This window comes from Heliangelus exortis, chromosome 3 (genome assembly GCF_036169615.1).
Source record: "Heliangelus exortis chromosome 3, bHelExo1.hap1, whole genome shotgun sequence".
Lineage (NCBI taxonomy): Eukaryota > Metazoa > Chordata > Aves > Apodiformes > Trochilidae > Heliangelus > Heliangelus exortis.
In genome coordinates, this window is record NC_092424.1 from 6,676,929 (window position 1) to 6,702,861 (window position 25,933).

The 25,933-nt window shown below is 35.3% G+C and overlaps 1 protein-coding gene across 8 annotated transcripts in view; it reads left to right on the forward strand.

Annotated features, from left to right (window-relative positions):
* The window catches only part of RYR2 (ryanodine receptor 2), a 345,759-nt gene that overhangs the window by 233,079 nt on the left and 86,747 nt on the right, over positions 1–25,933 (forward strand). For all 8 annotated transcript variants that reach the window (XM_071739054.1, XM_071739056.1, XM_071739057.1 and 5 more), the window contains 19 exons: positions 579–852; positions 3,611–3,725; positions 4,123–4,255; positions 5,435–5,538; positions 7,067–7,202; positions 7,872–8,058; positions 8,512–8,617; positions 9,434–9,554; positions 10,705–10,874; positions 12,016–12,236; positions 13,241–13,331; positions 15,493–15,633; positions 16,453–16,616; positions 18,738–18,816; positions 19,534–19,623; positions 20,711–20,848; positions 21,291–21,368; positions 24,287–24,362; positions 25,695–25,818. In XM_071739054.1, the coding sequence (XP_071595155.1) occupies positions 579–852; positions 3,611–3,725; positions 4,123–4,255; positions 5,435–5,538; positions 7,067–7,202; positions 7,872–8,058; positions 8,512–8,617; positions 9,434–9,554; positions 10,705–10,874; positions 12,016–12,236; positions 13,241–13,331; positions 15,493–15,633; positions 16,453–16,616; positions 18,738–18,816; positions 19,534–19,623; positions 20,711–20,848; positions 21,291–21,368; positions 24,287–24,362; positions 25,695–25,818 (2,548 nt within the window). The remainder of the gene's footprint in view (positions 1–578; positions 853–3,610; positions 3,726–4,122; positions 4,256–5,434; positions 5,539–7,066; positions 7,203–7,871; positions 8,059–8,511; positions 8,618–9,433; positions 9,555–10,704; positions 10,875–12,015; positions 12,237–13,240; positions 13,332–15,492; positions 15,634–16,452; positions 16,617–18,737; positions 18,817–19,533; positions 19,624–20,710; positions 20,849–21,290; positions 21,369–24,286; positions 24,363–25,694; positions 25,819–25,933) is intronic.

The following is a 25,933-nucleotide window of genomic DNA, read 5'->3' on the forward strand; positions in this document are numbered from 1 at the left end:
TCTAAGCTGCCTGTTATTAGGGTTAGTTTAGTGCTCCTTAGGTAAAAATATTTTTGTCCTCCTAAAAGTGTGCCTTCTGCTTGGCAGTTTATAACTGTTACTTCACTTATCAAGCAGTGATAGGGGCTAAATATGTGCAGAATATGGTGACGAATCCTATGGTTTCCTTTTTTTTTTTTTTTTTTTCTTGTAGTAAGCTTGAAGCTCTAAAAAATCTTAATTGTTCTCTCATGTTAGTAGAAAGACAGCATTATGTTACATTAAACTAATTCCATGTAACCCTTCAGTTGCAAATAAGCACCCATGCATTTCAGTACTATGATGGCTGAGCTGCTTGGGTCCTACATTGCAAGCAAGAAAACAGCCAGACCTGCAGGGACTTTTGATTTTGAGAAGTTTTGGCTTCTGTTGCATGATTTTATTTTCCTTTGATAGCCTGCAAAAGAAATATCAGGACGAAGGCACTTCTTAATAATTGTTTCAAATCATGTTGCATAATGGGTTCTGAGGCACTACTGGGTGAGCTGTATAGATGAGCTATAAATGGTGATCCTGCAATTTATTTATTTTCTTCACAGCTACTCTTCAGCAGTTGATTTCAGACACAATGGTACGCTGGGCCCAGGAGTCAGTGATAGAAGACCCAGAGTTAGTGAGGGCCATGTTTGTGTTGCTGCATCGCCAATATGATGGTATTGGTGGCCTGGTGAAAGCCCTGCCAAAAACCTACACCATCAACAGTGTGTCTGTGGAAGACACCATCAACCTTCTGGCATCCCTTGGCCAAATCCGTTCCTTGCTTAGTGTCAGAATGGGGAAGGAGGAGGAGAAACTGATGATTCGTGGGTTGGGGTAAGTAACTGGAGTGTAGCATCTTTTTATATTTAAAGCAATCTGTTGCTTGCTGTGTGGTTTTGGCCAAGGTTATACATGAAGTTTGAGTGTGGATGGTCCATATGGGTGTAAAGATAGAAAATGGTGTTAGCTGTGTTGTATCTGCAGCTGCAAGATAGAGCTGTTGCATCATTTTTGGAGATAAACAAATGACATCTACAAGGCTCATGAGAGAAATTAAAACCATGTATGAATGCTTTATGGTACTACAAAATATCACTGTATTTTAAATAATATGGCTATGAAGAATGCTATCAAGAATATGGTCCATTTTACAGGAAGCAGTGTCTGATAGCTGTTGACACATGAGATTTCACCCAGCAGTCAGCTAAGGGAGTTGTGCCTACATTTGTGCATATGCCCTCTTTTTATTGCACTGGATATAGCTGGTACTATTTGAACTATAAAGTAGTTCACCTAATCTTATTTTTCCTGATCATAGGATTAATAGTGAAACACAGCCTAATAAAGAGTACAATTGGAGAAAACAGTAAAGAAAACACAATCATGTCTACTCACAAAGAGCTTGTTTTTCTTTTCTCACTTTTTTCAATGACATATTACCATCTGAGAGATGTCTGGTGAGCTGTGATATATTAGAAACCCCCAATGACCAAAAGCAATGACAGCTGCAGATAACATTATGTAAGCAAAGCCAGGAATGCAAGGAGATAAGAAGCTTTTGTGCAAAAATTGTTTTCTTTGAGCTTACTAAAGCCCTCAAATGTCGAAGTCATGCCTATACATAATTTTATAGTGTCATTATCCTTCTCTTGCCAGCAGGTCCCTGGTTGTTGCAATGTTCAATGTAATTATGCTAAGGCTTTGGCAAAGGGGCGAGTCTGTCACCTGTCAAGAGACACTGGTATTTCCATATCCACATTTGTACTTCAAATTTGAGTTGTAACATTTCACTTAAATTAATGAAGTTTAAAATGAGTGAGTGGTTACTAGATTCTGACATTATTGTGCCTGGGGAGAAAACAGCCTCAGAGTGATTTTCATTTCATATTCTGCTATTTTTTCCTTCATTAACATTTTCTTCTACAAATTAAAAGCTAAGATCTTGTGACTTGGATTCAATTTTAAATAACGTTTTTTGTGGTATGTGAAAGTCTGGTGTAAGGAAGAGAGAGTTAAGCTATTGTTCTCACTGTCTGTTCCTAGTTCCTATAACACTACTTAGTAGCATCTGTCATACTCTTGTTTATCTTGTAGGTTACCCAGCTGTGCTATTTGTACCTTTTCTAACCTAACCTCAGCCCTATCACCTATTTAGAAATGCCAAGGTTTTTTTGCTGCAAGTGGAAAGCATTCCTTTCTTCCAGCTGAGAAATGGAAGTGTCACTCATTTCTGCTTAAAAACTGAAATGCAGTTAAGCTTGCCCTGAACTGCTGTTCAGGTTATTTTCTTAAGTGTGGCATTTCATAAAGCAATTCACAGTTAAACAGGGCAGTCAAAGTGGCTGCACTTTCCAAAAAAGCAGTGTAATACTGCTGGCCAACCCCTCAGGTGGTGCTTTGACCTTCTGGACTGCAAAAGAAAGCTGCTGTAGGCATGTAAGAGTTCAGACCAAGCAAATTGATACCATTGTGGTCTTTTTCCACAGCATGAAGCATTAGTAGAGAAAGTGGATGGATAACTTCTGGAAGCAGGGCCTGTTGGCTGTCATCTCTGATACAAAGCTTGGCTGTAGGCTTTGGGGTAAAAAGATGAGCTAATCCTGCTGGGAGACACAAACTCTGACAGTGCCAACAGCATCAGTCATACTGCACATTTTGTATGATGGACAGTTGCAGATTTGTGGTTTTTAGAGTGATGGAGCAGTCCCCTTCATGTCTCTTGTTTTATAAGGGTGAAATCTGTATTGCCTGTTTGCAGAAGTTATAGGGCAGGAGAAAAAAGATAGCCATAAAATGTACAAGGAAATCTGAACAGTTGTCAACAGTATTTTCTAGTCACTCACTAGTCCTTTTCTCATATGACCTGGTCTTCACATTTATCATGAGTTCTCTGTGATTTCAAAAGTAGCTACAGTTGTTAAAAATTCAATTAGTTTTCAAACCAGACATTTTTATTGAACATACATACCCACTTGAATATACACATTATAATACTCATGACTGCTTCCAAAGTATGTAAATGGTTTCTATTGAAATGTGTAGGAGAGAAGAGATTTTTGAGAACTAACTCATGAACTAAGGTTAATATTTACACAGTTTCTGTTTCTAATGCTTATAGAATTCCTGGATGTACATTCTCTTTTCTCTACAATTGCTTTTTCTTGGTTTTGATGGCAGATGTCAAATGTCTCAAGGTTGAAATACTCTGGAAAGAATATTTTGTCAAAAATATTGCTTAGTTGAATTCAAAAGTTAAACTATTAAAGCAGTTTTGATCATAGTCTTGTCAGAATGTATTTTTAGATCTGTAATGGAATTTCTAATGAAAATAGAAGACCATCCTACTCTGGTGTAATCAAGTTGTGATTAAGGAAATAACTATAACAGAGGAGAAGAAAGGTCAGGCCCTTCCACAAATACATAGACAAACAGAATATCAGGCCAGATTGATACAAAACTGAATAAGTCTCTGAAGTATTTTTCACTTCAGATGGTGAAGAATTGCACAGAAAATCAGGTTTGGAAATAGCACAGTAGGTAAACTATTGATCCATAACATTTCAATCCAATTTTTAATTTTGTTTTCCTGTAGAGACATCATGAATAATAAAGTATTTTACCAGCATCCAAATCTCATGAGAGCTTTAGGCATGCATGAAACTGTCATGGAAGTGATGGTGAATGTGCTTGGTGGAGGAGAATCCAAGGTAAAGCAATTCACTGTTAAAAGACAAAGTTTAGAATCATGCTGTTCAAAGATTTGAATCCTGAGCTGTCACTGGAGGTGGTGAGACCATAACCTCTTAGGAATTTCCATTAGCACAATAACTGAGTGATTTTTTAAAAGTATCTATCCTTCCATTCTGGAGGAAGATATAAATTGAATTATCATTTCAGATACCTTAAAGAACAAAACTGCAAAGAGCACTTTATATGCTTATGGGATTTTAAAGGGGAGATCTTTTTAAAAATCAATACAGCATTACTCTGTGAATCTGAACATTTACATTCTTACATTTTTTAATCTAAAATTAAAGTTTCTGGATGCAAATTTTATGTTTGTCTTAGATTTTGAACTTCAGCATGGTTTTGTTTGCTTCCTAGGAAATCACTTTCCCAAAGATGGTGGCAAACTGCTGTCGTTTTCTGTGTTATTTTTGCCGCATCAGCAGGCAGAATCAAAAAGCTATGTTTGATCATCTTAGCTACTTATTGGAAAACAGCAGTGTTGGCCTTGGTAAGTAATAGTTGTGTGGCATGTTGAGATTCTAAGCCAAAACCAGAATATTAAGACCTTATATATGTATTTCTGTATCTGATTTATGTGTGTATTAAACCACCAGTGCTTTTCTGTATCCCTCTGTTTATGTTGCAATTTCTCCTTTACCCAGTGCAACAATATTTTAATTAACTGTATTGCTACTCCAGACAAACCCCTGACAGTAGCATTAAGCTGAGTGATTTAGTGTACACTTTTTTGTATGTACCTGGACATTAGGAGAGAGTTGATGTTAAGATGTGCATTTTGAGGAACAGGATAAAATCCTGATTTTGATGAAGACAATCTCAGATGAGTGTTGGCAGCTTTTCATTAGGGCTTACTTTTTGCTGCTCAAGCTCATTCCCCTTGCACTTTCTTGTGTAAAGTGTTCAGTATACATCTATGTCAGTGGGAGAAAGACATAGCTCATTTGCTTGGGTATGCATTTATACATACCCAGAAATAAATCTTTAATTTTTCTTAAATTCTTAGCCTTTCTTTTCTAGGCTGAATTTTTATAAAGGAGATACGTTTATCCTTTATTTAATTTAATACTTGTAGTTTAGATAATATATAATTATTTAAAATCATCACAATAGTTTTTAAAATTAATTGCACATTCCTTGTTAATATATAGGTGCAAGACAGAAGCATAAACTAAAAATCCTTTTGGAGAGAAAGTGCCCAAATCAGGTGTATTTAGAGTGTTAATATGACAGCCTTAGCTTTTTCTAATGCTATAATGACTGCTGTTTTTTAGAGAAGGTAACACATAATCTTATATTTTGAAGTTTAAAGGTATTTTCTATTTCAATGCATCTGATAAAATATCAGCACAAAACCTCTGCTACATTTTCCTCAAAAAGAGGTCGTGTCAGTTAGAAAAATCAGAAAGAACAAGATCTTAAGACCAAGTGATGAGAGTAAGGATGTGCAAAAAAAGGTGTTTCTAGCTTCAGTATTTACATTGCATTCTGATTCAATGTTGAATTTCATAATGATGTATTATATACTCAGGGGGGAAAATGATGTGCTTATGATCTTGTGGTGACTAATGATAAAATATTGCATTTTATTAAAATATTTTTGTTAATGTATTACCTGTGTACTTGTTGATTTTTAAGTTGGTGTTGAAACTAAATGTTCTTTCCACAGCCTCTCCTTCTATGCGAGGATCCACTCCTTTAGATGTTGCAGCAGCCTCTGTGATGGATAACAATGAACTTGCCCTAGCTTTAAGGGAGCCTGATCTGGAGAAGGTTGGTGGTTTCTTTAGCAAGCATTTTTTTTGCTTCTGTAGAGAGGGGAAGATTTATTTTTCCTGGAGTAATCAAAATCCAAGATTGTAAGAATTATTTGGAAGCTTTAGGTACCTTTCAGAGGAAGACTGTTAGGAACTCATTGTTCTTTGGAGTCATTCTTACTGGAATGGTCTCCTAGGGGAAATGGTGGATTCCCCCACTTTGGAAAGTTTAAGTCTCAGCTTGATGGGGTGCTGAGACATGTCATGTAAACAATATTAATAGGGTTGGACCAGATTATCCTTGAGGTCCATTCCAGTCTTACATTCTAAGATTCTTTTCTCTGGTGGTCTGGATAGTTGAATTGAGTTTATAGTTATTACCCACAGGTGTGGGAATTCCCTCAAGGGCAGCTCTTACTTTGAGAATAGTGGTGTCCATACCCACAAAAATTCATAGCTAAAGTCTTTCTTCATTCTGTCTTGAATGTGACATACAGTGGTGGCATAATGCAACAGGATTTACTAGAAGTCTTGTGACCACTTGTTACAATATAGGATGAATCCTAATTGAGATAGTTATCTATAGCTAGCTGTATTTTTTCTGAACACTTAACCCTGCTTCAGAAATGATTGAAGGAATTGGAGTTAATCACAGTAAAGACTAAAAAACTCAAGGGATGATGTGATAATTGTGTAGAATATGTAAATTGCTGCTGCAGGAATGAATTGAATAATGGTTATTATCTTATAATAACCATTTTTCAATGGTGGATGAAGAAAGCATCTTGAGTAATAGAAAGACAAATTCAAGATAGACATTAAAAAACACTTTATAATGGAAAGTAAGGAAGTGGAATACATTATCCAATTTGTTCTTAAAGACTTCCCGTTCTGGAGGTTCTTTAACTTCCATAGGAAAGTTATCTGTCAGGAATAATAGTAAGAGTGTTAGATGATCCTTTCTTTGAACAAAAAGATGGACCACGTATGTTTAAAAAGACATTTTCAGACTTACTGTTCTTCTGAATGGTCAGCAAGAAGAAGCTGCCTGAACTGATTAAGGACTATGTTTACTGTTCTTACAATTCAGAAAGGAGAGTGCCAGCTGAAAACTACTTGCTCTGTGTTTAAAAAGAAAGGGATAAAAAAAAAGGCAAGTTAAAAGGAATGTTTACAAAAGGAGTAGACTTGTGTGCTATATTAAAAGATGTGTTTTCAAACATGGATAGAGTGTAGTCAAGGCATATTGCAAAATATTTCATTTAGAACACTCAGAATTGCAAGAGAAATGAGATACATATAGCAAAGCACTGATTTAGAAGGAATAATGGAACAGAGATAAGTAAGGTCTTCCAGTTCATGGCAGCAGTAGGAAAAGAAGGAAAGGGAATTAAGAAAAAGGCTGCTCTTCTGATTCACCCAAATATGGTTTTTGGGGTATAATAGAATGCGGACACTGTATACAATGTATGAGGAAGCTTTCCTTTGAAACTGCACTTCTCTTTTTCACCTTAAATAACTTTTTCATCTCACCTTGCTTTTAGGTGGTTCGCTACTTGGCGGGATGTGGATTGCAGAGTTGTCCTTTGTTGATTTGTAAAGGTTACCCTGACATTGGATGGAATCCAGTTGAAGGAGAGAGATATTTGGATTTCCTTCGGTTTGCTGTTTTCTGCAATGGTAGAGTAGAAGCCTGTGTTTCAAATATATTTGTCATTGAAAATAATAACAATACTAAGCTAACAACAAAGCTAACTTGATAAATTATCCTAAGAGTAAGTGGCAATTTGTCAAAAGAGTAGAATTATGCAAGCTACACAGTAGCTTAGATGACCATTGCATAAATCATATAGTCCTGTGAGCCAGTGCCCCATTGTTTAGATCCACCTTCAGTCTATATCTGCTTTGGAAGTAGACCAGAGTCCTAAACTGTTTTATGGTAAAACTCAAGCTAGACATAAAGCAAACCCCTCATCTTTTGATGAAAATTTAGATAGTCCAATTTCAGTGTTTAGCGCAGACACCTTGGTCCCCTCATCAGCTCTCTCACTTGGCTGTGAATCTTGACTACAAATCAGTATCTTCAGTGATGCCTTAAATATCCTTTATTACATATTTAATTCTCTGGGACTATTTAATTTTGAATTAAATAACATTTTATTTTACAGTTTGTATTACAATAATAGAGGAGTATGTTTGTGTGTCATCAACTTTTAATTACAGAACAATTTAAATAGGAAGACAGAGTTATCTGCTGATGCATACATTCTGTGCATTTGTGTACCTTTCCCTGATTATATTTCAGGAGTCTTTGGTGATCTTAATTCTTGGTGTTTGTTCTGTGTGTAGGAGAGAGCGTGGAGGAGAATGCTAATGTTGTGGTCAGACTGCTCATCCGTCGCCCTGAATGTTTTGGTCCAGCTCTAAGAGGTGAAGGAGGCAATGGGTTACTTGCTGCCATGGAGGAAGCAATACAGATATCAGAAGATCAAACAAGAGATGGACCTTCCCCGAGCAATGGATCTAGTAAAACCCTGTAGGTGCAGTGGAATTGCTTACATTGACATCATTTGTGTTTATTTGTTTTGTAATCTTAGTCATAAAATGATTGTGAATTTGGGAATCGTCAGCTGGACTGTGCACTGGATTCTACAGAGGTAGAGAGTTGTTTTCTGCCAAATAGTGCTTTCTTTGTACTGTTAAGTAACTCTAAATAACAAATCCTCTTTAGAATTCTGTTTTGTCTTTGTCAGTTGAGAATCAGTCACCTGATGCAAAATGAGGCAAAGAAATGGTAACAATTAAGATGTTACTACACTCTTTTAGGGACAAATTCCATTCTGTGTTAGTGTGATAAAAGTCCACTAGTTAAGAGGAAGCCACTATGTGTAAGCTTTTACACCTATGAACAGATTTGTTTATTGCTAAGGTAAAAATGTTCTTGCATTTTTTTCATCTTGTAATTGTTTTAACATTTAACTAATTCCAGTGAAATGGATGAACAAGAAGATGACACTATTCACATGGGAAATGCAATCATGACCTTTTATGCTGCTTTGATTGATCTCTTAGGACGTTGTGCCCCTGAAATGCATGTAAGTTTGCTGTCTTCATTCACTGGAAAGGGAAGGCATAGTTGTTTCACTGATTGCTCAGTGTTTTGCTGCTTGGCTTTTCCACAGTAACATCATCAGATACTAAAGCCATTGTATTGCCACATAGGATCTTAATGTCATAGAATGATAAAAGGGTTTGTGTTGGAAGGGACCTTAAAGATCCTCTAGTTCCAACCCCTCTGCCATAGGCAAGGACACCTCCCACTAGATCAGGTTGCTTGAAGCCCCATCCAACATAATTGACTTAGAACAGTGTAGATCAGAATGAGATTTGTGCACATATCTATAACTTGATAACTGAGAGAGATTTCCACATAATAAAGTCAAGTATATGAATATTTGTTTTATTTTAAATAGAATTGTCTTATTATCCTCTGTCTTGCTGCCTTTTTAAAAACAAAACTAAAACAGCTGGGATACTTGAAAGTGCATTTATTTGGCAAGGGCAGAGGAACTGGCTTTTTTTCATCTGAAAATCTGCTTTTGCTTTCCCTCTCCCTCACCTCATAAGTTTTAATGCTTTTTTCACCTATTTTACCTACCATTCCATTCAGAAAATCAGCTTAGTCTTATTTAATCTAGATTAGCCAAATATCTAGATTCTAGACTTCATGCATTCACATCCAAAATACAGCAAATAAATACAGATTGAATGAAATCTACATTATTAATTATAATGTGATTTTGAGACCAAGTAATTCTTGCGTATCTATGATTCAGGTAGTTTCTAGAAGATGAACGCATATACAAGATAAAAAGAAGACTTTATTAATTTTTTATTTGTCTTTGCCTTAGCTGATCCATGCTGGTAAAGGGGAAGCTATTAGAATCAGAGCAATTCTACGATCTCTGATTCCACTGGAAGATTTGGTGGGAGTAATTAGTATTACTTTCCACATGCCAACCATATCTAAAGGTAAGATGAAGATTTTCCTTTTTTTTTTTCTCTCACCCTGCTCTCATGCTTTGTAATTTGTAAGGCATATTGATACTCACACTTCACACGACATTTAAAAATGCTATAGAAATGAAGTTGTGAATGTGAATTAGAAGAGAAATTATGTTATGTTGAACACATTTCAACATTTTTTCTGCATGCTATAGGCAATAATTCTTTGTACACTTAAATCACTGATGTAAATCCCATTCATTTAAATTGAATAATGAAAAAGTGTTACAAATTTTAGAAGTTTTAAATTTGATACTTTCTATTTTTCTTATTTTTTGAATTACAGTCTCTTTTCTTGATACTGTAATCCTTAGCTTTTGCTTTTCTAACACTATCAGCAGTTTCTAGCAGATCTAAGATAAGTAAGATTTGTTCTTCAGCAACTGTGGTGAAGTTATAGGTTTTACAGACATGCAAATGCATTTCTCTGTGGTTTTTGCCTCTGTATAATTGATTGCAATAGTGGGAGCTATGTAAGCATCAGTACTAAAGGGAAGTGAATTACATGTGCTTTTTTAGTAAACAAGTGCAATCTGGATTTTCTAGGGATTTACAGCACAAGAATATCCAACAAATTACAGTAGAAGAGATAAAAAGATCAATCATTCTGCTACACTGTGTTTTATTTAAATTCCAAGTAATGATAGATCTATAGGAAATGTGTCAGTAGATGCAGAATTGTTTATTTGGTTTTTAAAACAGAAGGACCAAAATTTAAAAATATTTCAATTAATTCCTTTTAGATATTTCAGAAATTTTCAGATATAGAGGTATTTACCATATTTACTTATCATAGGGTACTTATAATTTTTCACATATAGGTGCACTTTTGGGTACCTATCAAGTGATATCAAGAGTATCAAATGATAAGAAACCCTTAATACACCAAGCATGAGCAGAAAAGCATGTATGAACTTTGAGGCCTATCTGCCTTGAATTTGTTTTATGAATTCTTTTTTGGTCAATTACAAATATGTTACCTTTGCATAACAAAACCGTGGGGAAGATGCAGAGATAATTAGGAGAGACTCAAAACCTCTGACAAGCAGTAGCATGACTGCCTAGTCTGCTGGTGAAGGATGATCCCTGTCATTGAAGTCTTATTTCTTCCTTTTAGATGGTACTGTGGTGGAACCTGACATGTCTGCGGGGTTTTGCCCAGATCACAAGGCAGCCATGGTTTTGTTCCTTGACAGGGTCTATGGAATTGAGGACCAGGATTTTCTTCTACACCTTCTTGAAGTTGGCTTTCTGCCAGACCTTCGTGCTGCTGCTTCTTTAGATACGGTAAGGGTTTAAGTATGATGGTGTGGTTCTGGTCTTTTACTCAACACTGCAGCATTTTTCATCCCTCAAAAACCCAGTTGCTTATTTCTTCATTGTTGTCTTCCATATTTCTCAAATGGTGGTTGAGATGACCATCACTGCTGAGCTTTGAGAATCCATGAGGAAGAATGAATAAGCATTCTTCAGAAGGATGCACACAAGAGGCTCTCTGAGCTTGTGCTATTCAATTAAAATCAGATAAGCTGCCAATGAAGCGAACAAATTAAGAGCATCTTTTCAGGGACCTGCAAAAAGTTTTCACCTCCATGCATTTTTTTAGTGATGTCTACATTGTTATTTTGCAAGTCACTAAATTTTTGTTTTGATTTCTACTCAAAATAGCTGCCTTTTTTTCTGTGAGTCTTTTTTTCCATCTAATTTTTCTTAGCTGGCTTGGTCCAGAAATACTAGTTTTAAGGAACTTCTTTGGTCTTAAGATATGGACTTTGATTTCCCTATTTAACCTTTCACATCAATATTTTTCTATTTACAAAAGAGGAGGTGAGGATTTTTTCCTCACTTGAGATTTGGGCTTGATAATAACACAGAAGTACACTGAGCTTTGTAAATGTAGATTTGACTGGTGCTACCTGATTCTATTAAATTAATATGACATTCTTTATTATAGTCTTGAAAATTGGTTTGTTTTTTAATTGCTACCTCTAATGTTTCATAGAATCACAGAATGTTAGGGGTTGGAAGGGACCTTGGAAGATGATTGAGTCCAACCTCCCTGCCATAGCAGGGTCATCAGCTCACACAGGAATGTGTCAAGGCAGGTTTTGAATGCCTTCAGTGAAGGAGACTCCAGAACAGCACTGGGCAGCCTGTTCTAGTGTTCTGTCACTCTCACAGAGAAAAAGTTTTTTCTTACATTTACATGGACCCTCCTAGTGCTTGTTTTCATTTGTGAAAAACAAAACAAAAGCCACCTGTGAGACTTCAGAAGCAGGAAAAGAAGCTTCCAGTAGGTATCAAACCTTCATTTGGTGTTTTGGTGATTTCCCTCTTTAAAAATGCTGAAAAAAACCCCAAACAAGTTCTCTTCATTTGTAACAACACTGCTGAGACAAATCTAATTTCTATCCCATTTAATTCATAGGCTGCTTTAAGTGCTACAGATATGGCTTTGGCTCTGAACCGCTACCTTTGCACAGCCGTCTTGCCGCTCTTGACCAGATGTGCTCCTCTTTTTGCTGGCACAGAGCACCACGCTTCCCTCATCGATTCCCTCTTACACACTGTGTACAGACTCTCAAAGGGCTGTTCTCTCACCAAAGCTCAGCGAGATGCTATTGAAGAATGTTTGCTGTCTATCTGTGGGTAAGGCAATGCTCCTGCTTGTGCAGGAATGCTGATTGATAAAGTAACCTGGGGTGTTTATGACACAGGAATGCAGAAATATACCACCAGTAGTATAATGAAGATTTTTTTTTTTTTTTTTTTTGGCAGATGATTGCAATATTTGTACATACCTTATGTTAAATTTCCAACTTTATTAGTCACTCATATACAGTCCTCAGATATTTTGCTATTACCAAGTTTTTTAGATGAAAACCTTGGCAATTAATTAGGGGGACAAACGGCAAAAAGACAAACCTCTGAAAATATGGAACTGTGCATACTCTGAGGTTGCCATTTAAATAGTTTTACCTCTACAGCTTGGCAGTATGATTGATGATTAGTAGCTTATACAGTTCTATGGAGATGTTTGTTGCTGTTCTTTTAAATTTGAAATCCTAATCAATGACTATGATTGTTAGACCTCGTTATTGACATCTACTTGACAGATTTTGGGTATCTGCAGTGTCAAAATGAGCTGATTAATATCCAACTTTTTGAAAGTCTACAGGCTCCATTATCAGAAGTTGACTAATCACTTAAGATTTCAGTTTCAGTTAATGTTAGCAATATAATAAAATAGATATAATAAAATAATACATCTGAAGAGTTAGTACTGTTATGTCTTTATTAGTTTCTAGCATATTTTAAAGATCCACTGAGATATATTACAAGAAATTAATGTTAAACCCTTGATTAATAGGTATGGTGATCATAATACACAATATCAAAATTCAGTATTTTGTTTTCTAATTTTCTAGGTCTATAGATCAGATTTTTTTTTTTGCTTCTTTAAAGCATTTGATTTGCAGCTTGCTCAGAATGCTTTTTGTCATGCACTTGTTTGCTTTCTCACAAGCAGAATCCTATTACTTTTTGAATTTGGAGAATTATAATGGCATAGAACTGAGAGGTTGCTTTAGTGTATTTGCTAATTATTTACATGGAAAGGGTAAACCCTTTTGAAATGCTTTCTCTGCTTTTAGGCAGCTGCGGCCTTCCATGATGCAGCATTTGCTGAGAAGATTAGTTTTTGATGTTCCTCTGTTAAATGAACATACAAAGATGCCTCTCAAGGTAAAAGTGTATTTTAATATTTGAAAATCCCTGTGAGAAATCTTATAAGAAAATACTTGCCTGGAGAATATTCACTACCTTGTTCAAGACCATAGTTCTTAAATCACTGTTTGAGGAGGAGTTAAGTCTAATTTACATCCATCCATATGGAATTATGAAATGTGTGTCTAATGTTTGCTTCTCATTTAATTAGCTCCTTTTCTAAGCCCATTTGGATGTGTCCCCCAGGAAGTGCTCTATCAAACTAAAGGTACCAGAGCAGCCATTCTTTAGTGCCTAAGTGTGAAAAAAGGAGCTGATAATTTAGAATACTTCCCTGAAGGGGACCTATCTAATGCATTATGGTATTTTATGGGCTGCAAATAGTAACTTGGTGCTCCCTGTATGGCTGTGGATCTGCAGGAATTTTCTGGGAGAAGGAACAACCCCAGCTACCTGAGATCTGTTCATCTAGGACAGCAGCTTTTTGATCTTGAAGTTGATTTCCATATTGCTGAACAGAACAGTAAGGAAATAATAATAAAATTGCTTCTGGCAATTCAGGCTTCAGGAGGATCTAGATATGAGAACATTGGTGTCAGTATGGGCAAATTATTAAGGCTGTTGACACCTAAACAAGTAATAGGAGCTTCTGAGGAAAGTGAATTCTTTATCTGAAAACAGAACTAGAACTTGCCAGTGGTTTCACTGGACAGTAAAATGAAGGACTCCAGCTTATATCTACAGTGTGTTTCTGATTTGAATGTATCATGCATATTCCTTGTGGGCTTGTGCTAACAACTTATAGTAGTGTAAAGAGAATACAAGTTAATCATGAATCTGAAAATGTAATTTTGAAAGGGAAGAGAGGAAATAATGGAGATTAAATCAGAATAGAGTTCTGTCTACTGTGAATGTTTTTGCTAGTATCTAAAATTAAAAATTACCTCAGTTCAGGCAGCATGGGAATTCAAATCTGTGATGCTTTTCCTCTGTAATTTGATGTGAACTTTCTGCAATAGGGTGGCCTCGTTTTTGTTTTCTCTTAAATCATATTTGATACTCTAAGAATAAAGTGTTTTGAAAATGTGTTTTCAAATACATCCTAGACTCTTGAAGTCCAGATTTCTGAAGCCCCTTTCATGTAGTTCTACATGAAAGACAGAACTTTGCTTTTGCATTTTATATGCATCTAAGTTTAAATAAAAAGTAGATAATACAGTATTTACATCTGAAGGTACACAAATGCATTATATAGATTTTCTATAGATTTTTTTTTAAGGTTGAGGAAAAGTGTAACAGAACTGCACAGTATGGAGGTTATATTTTTGATTATCAAAGTACTCACTTCTACATATCAGGATTATTTTTAATGCCTGTCTTTATTTCTGCGCATTCGTATTACAAATACCTGTTATTTTTCCATTTTGGCATTTTTCCTCACTAGTAAAAAGGGAAATCTCTCAGCTCTTTACTATGTCTTTTAATATTTTTCCAACGTGCTTGTGCCATAGTGGTGAAACAATCCTCTTTTTTCCCTAAGGTACTTTTAAAATAAATTCTGAATTAAAAATCCAGCTAAATTTTTTAGAAAGATCATTCCGTGCCTTAGGAAAATCTGCCCCTGAGTCAGCCTAGGTTTTCATACTAGAAAGAAATTTGCTGTTAGGGATTGCCTTTACTGAGAAATGTGTAACTAATTTTTCCCCTCTTGTCTGTGACTTAGGAACACAGGGGACACATCAAGTGCAAAAATTGTGATTTATTAGTTTAGCAAGTACCCAGTAGCAGGTCCTTGCACCATTCTTAATCGGGAGGTTTTATTTTATTGCCCCAATAATAATTGGGAGCTAGCTGAAATCAGGGTTCTATTATCTTACCCAACCAGCAGCAGTGTTTGCAACAGTGGCACAGAGATGGAAGTGAATTCCTGACTTCAGCGGGGCTGTCAGAGCTCTTCTGGTGTTGGGGAAATTATCTCTGTCACACACTTCTTGCAAACTGCTCATTCTGTGTGTGTATCCCCAAGTCATTTAAAGGATAGATACACAATGTGGCTCCTTGATAGAAGTTACAGATTTTTTCTGACAGTGTTATTGTAATAGTCAAGTGCCAAAATGGAAGAATGTCCATGTGTTGAACAGTTGTATTTTACTTACTTTCAAAATATGTTCTGTTTTAGTTGCTGACAAATCATTATGAGAGATGCTGGAAGTATTATTGTTTGCCAAGTGGATGGGGTAACTTTGGTGCTGCCTCAGAAGAAGAACTTCATTTATCCAGAAAGTTGTTCTGGGGTATTTTTGATGCTTTGTCTCAAAAGGTAAATCTTTTTAATATCCATCTAGTACTGAAAAAGATATATCATGTAACCTTTTTTATTTAATCTGTCATCTTTGCCCAGCTTTTTTCAACACTGTATTATTCACTTTAAAGGAAAAATACTCGCTTTATTAAATTTCAGTCTTTCTCATATAACTTCTGCTTTAGCATTGATACTGCTGTTCTGCTCATAAAAATAATTATATAGCTAATGAAGTAATCTTGAAGTGTATCTATACTGGTCAGCTACACTTTAGAACCCTAAAAGCAAATCCAGTTATCTGCAAGGAACTGAATGCTGCACTTCTCTACCTCACACATTGTCCTCTCTTGCTTAAACTAAGAGCACAGTTCTTTGCTCAGTAGTTGTAGTTTCACCACCCTTGCCTCAATTGTATTTGGACAAAAGTTTAATAATGCACTTTGGTATCTGTTTATTGTTCACACTTTGAATATTTTAAACCAACCTGCCTAAAATTTAATAAGTCTATGTACTTGGAAATCCTATGGATATTCCTGTGCTATCTTCTCTTCCTAGATATCAGAAAAATCTCTAGTGTTGCTCCCAGGGAAATCAGTATTTTTGCTGTTTACATCAGCAAGAGCAAGACTTGATCCTAGCTTAATCTAACTAAATCTATAATATTCTGTGGACAGTCAGCTTCCTTTTTTTTTTTTTTTTTTTTTTTTGAGAACATAAATTCAATTTCACACTGAGTAAGAAAGCCATTCTGTGGCTGCTTGGTTACATCTGCAGTTGTATCAGCAGTGATGTTGATGGCTTCTGTTCACTGCTCTCTCTCCTCTCTGTGTTCCACAGAAATATGAACAGGAACTTTTCAAACTCGCTTTGCCTTGTTTGAGTGCAGTTGCAGGGGCCTTACCTCCAGACTATATGGAGTCAAATTATGTCAATATGATGGAAAAACAGTCTTCAATGGATTCAGATGGGAACTTTAATCCTCAACCTGTTGATACATCAAAGTAAGGAATTATTTTGTTTCACATAGTTTTTCTCTCATGAACGTGTAAAAGAGGGATAGAGTCTGTTGGTGGGTAGGATATGATCTTACAGCTTTTATTCTCTTGTGAATTCTTCTCTTCTAGCTAAAATGGAGACCTTAACCTTCTGTTTTTTGGTTTTGTTTTTTTTTTTTTTAATTTTTGAATTGATTTAAAATCATCTCAAGCAATAAATGAGCAGTTACATAACTAATTTTTTTGTCAATCTTGAACATTTTAATGCATTTTTAGCCTGCTGATAGAAATGTCTAGTTACCTTTGCATGTTTGCTGCCAACAAACCAGCATCTTTTCAAGAGCAGAAAAAGTCTACACCATCCCTGTCATTGTTAACAGATGCCAAGATACTAAATCCAGTGCATGTGAATGACAATGAATTTACAGAAAATTCTAATGGTCATGCATTCATATAATCTCTTTATATTATGATTATGGAATTTTGGATGGAAGCATCTTCATTCTTCTTAGTCAGTCAAGACTCTGCCCATGCTCTTTTAAGTACATTAGCCTAGAAAAAAGCCACATTTCTGAAAGAGATTTTTGTGCTCTGATTTTTGACTTTAGGCAGTGCCCCATTCTCAGTCTTTCCAGCAGTGGAGTTATGCACTGGATCTTGAAAAATGGCACTTGCAACACATGTGCTTCAGCTGCCTTTGTCAGACTTCTGCCTATATTAATATCCAGAACACAGGATGCTGTCAGTAGATTGATCCCTTTGTATACATTTATATGTATGCACATATAAATATAGTGGTAAAAGACATAATCTAGACTGGAATATAGAAATCATAGGATGTGTTTAGGATATATAGAGATGTACCACAATTTATTAGGAATGTTATACTACCATTTAACTAATGGATGATGACTGTACCTGATATCATTTCAGAGGAAAACTGTAGATAGCCAGAATATATTTTAAAATATCAGAAAATGTAATTTAACATTACCTAAATCACCAGTTACCTCATTGCCATAGGAGTCAACAGTGCTGTGATTATTCAAGACAAATAATTACATTTATCAGTGTCAATTCCAAACTACACTATATTTTTAACATGCAAATCCTGCATTGGTTTATTAGTCCTAGACCTATTTATGTGAAGCTATAGATAATATGACCTTATGTGCTTGTCAGTTTATTGCATTTCTGAAATGATTCAAACAATTATAGCATTGGTAGAATTCCCCTCAAAATGCATGCTTCCAAACAATAAAAATAGCCTTATGACCATGCTGGATGAGTATTTTCTGGCCTTTGCATGTATTTAGGCTTTTGGAAACTGTTACTCTGAAATAATTTTTGTTTTACATTTCTGCTTTTTCCCACCCTTATGACTGAAGATTAAAAACTGGGCTCTTCTGCTTTGCAGTAGATGGCACTGTAACACTTCTGCTGAAAAAATTCTTAGGAAGCAAGATCTTGCTATTTCATAAGTGAAGCAATTATTGCCTTTCATTTTTCAGAATGCTGATGCAGAAAAATAATTTTTAATGAATTGCTTTTGGAAGATTCTCTCTCTAGTGCTGGTTTAACAGTTAATGATACCTGCTTTTTCTTTCTGCTTAAGAAACCTCAAGTATTGTCTTGAACTCTTGTTGAATGGCTCCTGTATTTATTTGTGGCTTTTTTTGTATTTTTAAAAAGGTTTTAAATTCTTTCGTATTCACTTGGGTATTGCAAAATAAAACTTTGAGTGCAGAACTCTTGAGTTCTCGTAAGTTATAATGCTTCAAGCATATAATAAAATTTATAGGAACATATAAAATAGATGAAGTATTTCTAGAAGCACTGCAAGCACACTTAGTTTATAACGGACATGTGAAATAAGTTACTACTATATTTCCAAAACTATGGATCATAGAAATATTTTTAATGTTAAGAAAATGCATATTAGTAATAGAAATATGTGACATGGTTATTCACTGAGTTTTGGATCAAACTGTGTGCCAGGAAGTGGAGCACAAAAACATACTTTCAGTGGATATATGGACTACTGTTTATTTCAAAATTTTCTCCAAAGCAAGGGCATTCACATTTTAGCATGTGTAATATAATGGCTTCTTTTCTCTTCCATTTCAGCATTACAATCCCCGAAAAGCTAGAATATTTCATTAATAAATATGCAGAACACACTCATGACAAATGGTCAATGGAAAAGGTAAAATCTGCATTTCTGTTACAGCAAACCCAGAATTTTTATTTGAATCCATTTAATCTTTGAAATATTTTAATCTAGATATTATTATTTTCCATAATGCCACAGGTTTGTACCGAAGTAAGATAAAATCATATCTTTTCCTGAATATATGCAGTTGAGGGCAGAGTTTTGTAAGTGCACTTGAGTATTTCAAAATAGAATATAATAATTCCCTAATTTTTATTGTTGAATTTTCAGTATACACACTTGCTAGTTGTTTAAGAATTTTCTTGAATTGAAATTTCAATTTCTTAGCCAGAAAAACTCTGCAGGATTTTTATTCCTGTGTACAGTTTGTAGTGTCACAAACAGTTCCTCAACTGGAGCACAGTACATAAATATTTATATATATGTATATAAATATTTAAATATATATATATATATATATATATATATATATATATATATATTTTAAATATATAAATATTTAAAAGAAAAATGTATTGAAATATTAGCTTTCTGAAATCATTATTTTCAGAAAGTTTGCATGCTACATAGTTAATTTCTTTATGCATAGGTTATACAAATGCTGGTTGTGAAAATGTTGAGAAAATAGTAGAAAAATTTTAAAAGAACAGCCCCGCAGAAACGTTTTTTCAGTTACTTTGTACCAATAAAAGTAGGATTTTTCATAGTTTTTTGCTTTTCCCTATTTCTTCATCTCTTATCTGTTTTCAGCTCGCCAATGGATGGACATATGGTGAAACATTCTCTGAATCTGCAAAAGTGCAACCATTAATGAAACAATATAAATTACTATCTGAAAAGGTAAAGGAATTTGTTCATAGTGAAATCACCTGCACTGCAAATATTCAAGGCATGGCATGGCAAGCTGTAGATAAATTAATGATGATAACTGTTGATAGCCCAATTAGGACATTAAGTTGAGTCAGATGGTGGCCAGAGATCCATTCCAACAGAGAGAGGTTTTTTTTTTTTTTTTTTACAATTCTAAGACTGTATTTTCTTGTTTCACGTAGCAGACAAAGCACTGCATTTAGTCCTGATAATTACTGCTCCACCTTTGAGTTCATATCTGAACTCAAGTCAGAGTGGTTCCAAAGAATGTTTATCAATATGGTGATAGTCACTTTCTATATATAAATATAAAACATAGAATCATAGAATTGGCTGGGTTGGAAGGGACCTCAGAGATCATCAAGTCCAACCCTTGATCCACTCCCGCTGCAGTTCCCAGCCCATGGCACTGAGTGCCACATCCAGGCTCTTTTGAAATATCTCCAGGGATGGAGAATCCACCCCTTCCCTGGGCAGCCCATTCCAATGTCTGATCACCCTCTCCCTAAAGAAATTCTTTCTAATGTCCAACCTAAACCTCTCCTGGCACAACTTGAGACCTCTTGTGCCCTCTTGTCTTGCTGAGAGTTGCCTGGGAAAAGAGCCCAACCCCCCCTGGCTCCAACCTCCTTTCAGGGAGTTGGAGAGAGTGATGAGGTCTCCCCTGAGCCTCCTCTTCTCCAGCCTCAACACCCCCAGCTCCCTCAGCCTCTCCTCATAGGATCTGTGCTCAAGTCCCTTCACCAGCCCAGTTGCCTCCTTTGGACCTGCTCCAGGACCTCAGTCTCCTTCCTGAACTGAGGGGCCCAGAACTGGACACATTATGCAATTAACATGATTGTCCCTGTGATCATCAGGTTACTGCAGGGCCTGAACTACTATGCTCACCTCTGAAATAATAAATAGGCTTTCTAACATCTTATATGAATTATTTCCTTCTTTGCCATATCCCTGGGCCACATGGGCTGATTTCAGGATTTGTATCTCAGTATCACCAAGCATAAGCTCTGTATGGATAAATAATAAATAAGGCATTATTGCATGTGCATTTTTCCAGGAGAAAGAAATCTATAGATGGCCAATCAAAGAATCACTGAAAACTATGCTGGCCTGGGGATGGCGAATTGAAAGGACCAGGGAGGGGGATTCCATGGCAGTTTATAATCGGACACGCCGCATCTCTCAAACCAGTCAAGTGAGTCATTTTATTAAAACTTATTTCCTAAAGAAAATGACATGGGAAATCTTCTCTCTATCACTGTTTATCCTTCTTCAACTATTTGGGCCTATGTAATGAGCAAACCTGTGACAAAATTAGACAAGAACAAAACGGTGGTATTTTCAGCATGAGCAGGAGGGACAGAAGGACAAAGATTTTATTTATTATTAATAAGATTTTATTATTATTTTTGTATTTAGTGGATTCTATTCCTACATGGAGAAATAGGGTTGAAAAGTCAAAATTTGAGTTTGGTTTGAATTCAACTTAAACTGGACTGTCTGCGATTCTGCCTGCTGAGAAAAAAAAATAGAAGAAAATGCTGATATTTAGTAATAACTTTGATACAGGATTATCTACAACGACCTCAAATCTTAAATAAACTAAAAAAAATACTTATTTTACATTTGTCATTCAGATCTCTGTAGATACAGCCCATGGTTATACTCCTCGAGCAATTGACATGAGCAATGTGACCCTCTCCAGAGATGTACATGTAAGTCAAAAACTTAATTTTTTTTTTTTTTTTTTTTAATGTGTCCACTGTTTGTTTTTTTTCACTAGGTTGTTTTACACTAACTCAGGCTCTTATTGTTACTTTCTTTGACACGCTTCAATTTTGGCATTTCGGTTTTTTAGGGATTTTTTTTTTTCCTTGTCTTTTTCATTATTGCTCTTTGATGCTCTGTTGCTTTCAAAAGTGTGGTTCATGTTTAAAAGTTTATTTTAGTCTTGGATTGATTTTGCTATCTCTCCTTGCAAACATCTGTTGTTTTCTAAGAGAAACCTGTTTAGAAGAGCTTGAAGCATCAGCTTTTTTCTATTTATCATGATTTTCTCCACCATCTTCCCAGAATGTTTTGTCATTGCTCTTTTTCTAAACTGAAGAGAATCCACTGTTACAACAAATATTGTGGAAACTGAGAATGAAGAAGGTTGGGGTAGGTTTTTCATAGACAGACAGTTTGGAACAGTATTTTTTAGTTGATAAGCAAATGATATTTCTGTCTTTTAAAAGTTAGGTTTTTTTCATGATGTTTGGGGTATGGTGTTGATTTTTACAGTCTAATATTAGTACAGTCTAATACTGTACTAATACTAATGTGAGTATTTTAACAATATTATGTAGATAGTTTCAAGCTAAGTAGCATGAGTGTTTGTACAAGTCTAGTGATGGCAACATGGTGATTAAAGCTGACTAAAACCCAAAACCCTGAAACACAGGGTTAAGTGTGCCCATGCTGAGCTCTGTCACAGTGCAGTGAAACAGCAGCAGTAGTAAAGTAGTTGGCTGACTGAACAGCATAGACTATACAGTGCCTCTGGTCAAGTTCTCACACTCTATTTCTCCTTCTTCATTCCTGTTTTGCAGTTCCTAGTTTTATATTTCCAACCATTGGAGATTGCTGACAAGGTTTACAATAATAAGAATTTGCTGCCAATTAGCTATCACTCTTAAGCTAAAATGTGGAGTAAATTACTGATACTTTTAAAAGGTTAATAAAACAGATAACTGAATAACACTACCTCTGTCATTATGCTATTCTCTTAAACTGATGGAACAGCTTCATTATAAGTATGTAAGTTAGTATTTATATAGACTCAGTGTAGTCAAAAGACTGCAGATTTTCTTTAATGCTTATGAAACTCTTGATGTGCACATCACAGTGATAGATTCAGTAATCCAAACACAGAGAAAACTATCCATCTTCTTGCAAACTACAGAAGCAATGGCATTAGGGCTACTACTCCCTTGTTTACTCCTTTATTGCATATCCTCTAACATTTGCCATTAATTTTATTTCCTTTGTGGCTCTCAGCTATAAAGCAGAGCTGGTTGCCTTTATGAATAATTTGTCCTTAATTATGAAGAGAGATCTTCTTTAAAACCAGCTTCAAAATCTGTTATTCAAAAGCTAAGCAACTTTAATTAAAATGCAGTTTCAGGTATTAATTGTCCTGCTACTGTCATTCATGAAATATCAAAACATGCTAGGTGTTAATGAGATCTGAATTTTCAGAATTAACTATATGTAACTTCAATTATTATTTTTTTTAATGTTTAATATTAAAGGTGGAGTTCACAGAGTCTTCAACCCTGTTTTAAATTGCTGGGAAGAGTTAGTTGTTTTGAACAAAGATGGTTGGTTGGGTTTTTTGGTTTTTTTTTTGAGCTAGTACATAAGGACTGGTCCTGTTTAATGTTTACATCATTGTGTGCAGATACTGTGCTAGCAGGGATCAGGACCATGTCTAAAGCTGTAAGCCTGGGAAATACTTGTCATTTTGGTCTTAAGTGGTCACCATCTCACGTCCTGGCTCCAGCAGTAGCCAGGTCATGCTCTGAGACCATCTTCATAGCATTCTACTTGCTAAGGAAAGAAAACCTTGACTACAAGACATTCTTCCAAGGTCCTAATCTGATTATCAAAACACCAGCACCAGGATGTGCATGACAGAAGGCATCTATCATACAGGAAAGATATCTGTAATAATTTATCCACTGGAAAAAAAGTTAATGAAACAAATTATTCTAGACAGACCAGATACGGCCGAAAAGTTCCAAGCTGTTATCTGAATTCTTGAGTATTCTCCCATATAAAAAAATTGGTATTCAGAAATGTTTACTCAAAACCCTTATTGAAGATGAGAAGAATGTTTCTGTAGGTTTGTGAAAGAAGTGAAAAGTTAAATGTAGAATTTATGTAAAATTTAGAGGGTATGCAGTCAGGAGGACAGGAGAGGTGGGCTTAGGAATTTGTTTCATGTTGAAATTGTAGTTCTTACTAGATAGAGACTGGAGGGTTTGTCTGGCTTTTGCTTTGTTTGGGATCTATAGTTTCTAGCTGGCCAATCTGGACAGAATTTGTTTTATAGTAAGAATTTACATCTTTGTTGTGCACACTGGAGGAGAATTTAATGATAAATAAAAAACTGTGGAGTTGTTGGTAAAATGATTGGTGCTTTTAATATTGTGCTCACCCAAATGAGTACCCAAACTATATCCATGGGTTTATAATCAGCTTGCTGCAGCCAACAGGAACAATCCTGATTCAGTCCTCTGGCTTGTTCTCTGTTTCTTACCTTACCAGGCCCTTCAGAATGTTCTTGCTGGCATTGTTTTGGGAATCAAGTGCCTGTCCAACACCCCAATTCATTTTCAAGACTATATTCCTCTTTGTGCTTCAGTTTTGTATTAACAGTTTTCTCTTCAGCACTAGCTTCCTAGTTGATAAACATAAACCCATCCTACCCAAATTCTGTATCAGATTTTCCAATAAAACTCTTGTTTTCAGTGAAGTATTGCTGTGTATTTGTACTGAATCTACCAGAGAAAAAAGCTTTTTATTTAGTATCAACCAGATAATTCTCCTTGGCATTTATACCTATCACTTAGCTCTCCGTTTTCCTAAGGCTATGGCTGAGATGATGGCTGAAAACTACCATAACATATGGGCAAAGAAGAAGAAATTGGAGCTTGAATCAAAAGGTAATATGAACTACAGGTATTTTCAGTCTTTAACATTTAAATTGACAAAGAAACAAAACAAAAATATCAATTCTTAATTAAATATTTTGTGGTTTTTTGAGGCCTGGAAGTTTTTATAGTACTGAGTTGTTGAAGTAATTTACTGATTGAAATATATCAAAGGAAGAGAAGTCAGCATTTGTTAATAACTTCAAGCTACATTAATACATTCTGCTTCGAGCATTTATCTTTCAGACTATTGCCCAGTGGGCTCTGATTTAATTTGAATTAGTTCTTTTAGTACAGGTAAAATAATTGCAGATCTAAAAGGCAGTTCACCAAGAACCTGCCAGTAAGTATCACTTACTGAGTTGACAAGTGGATAAGCCTAGACCAGATTCTTAAATCCACATGAAAACTGCATGTGCTCCATGGTTTCTGCTTACCTAAATGAGAAACTTTCTCATGTGTTGTGTAATACTATTTTTTCCCGTGTTAAAATAATTTCTTTATTTTTGCTAAAGCTACTTTTTTATTTGCACATATTATATGCACATGGAAGAAAAAGTGTTTGGAGAATAAACAGCAGATTCTCATTTACAAATGTCTGAAGCTAGTAGTACTGTCTTCAGATACAGAACACTCCTATTTTTCATTTAAAGGTTTTCAAATAAATAAGTATCTTAGCCACTGAAAACTGCAAGTGTCACTCCCCTTTTGTGAACACTTTGAGTGTATTTGTTTAAATGGACTAATCTGTTAGAGTCTTAATGATTTCCATAGGTAGGTCATGTACTTGTGCTTATATGCATTTTTGCTTGTCTTTCTTCAGCTGTAATGAGGTGGAATTATATAAGGTTTGTGAAACTAGAATAAAACCCAATTATCCCAATGTGTCTTGCTAAATCTTGCTAAAATCCATGTTCCCCTTTGGCTGTCACCCAAATGATTAAAAGCAGGACTCTGTATATGTTACTGTATTTGTTTACAACTTGGGTTTCTTATGAAATGGTGTGTTATTTATTGAAATATTTTCAGTTTCATTAAATGAAGTTGTAATTATAATACACGTTCATAAAAGTTAAGCAGTTTTTCTTCTTTACGAGTTTTTTCAGTAGGTTCTATATTCACTTAATACTTGAGATCATATTGTAACCATGTTTGCCATGTCTAAAGTTTCTGTCTGCATAATTTTTAGGTAAGTGTAAAGAAAGAAAGAGAAAAGAGAATTTTTATTTTTAGACTAGGTTTTAGTGTAATGGGCTATGTATTGCTAAGACAGTGCTTTTACATTCTGGTGCTTACCATGTCAACAGGTAATTATCTTTTAATTATTTTGATGTTCCCTAATAGGAGGAGGCAACCATCCTCTTCTTGTTCCTTATGATACACTCACAGCCAAAGAAAAAGCCAAGGACAGAGAAAAAGCACAGGATATTCTAAAATTTCTACAAATAAATGGATATGTTGTCTCAAGGTAATTCTCTGTTCATTGTCAGTGTCACTGAAGGCTTAGAATGCTCCTCATTCACTTTTTTTGTTTGTTTTTGGTTGGTTTTGTTTTGTTTGTTTTTTGTTTTTTAATATTAAAA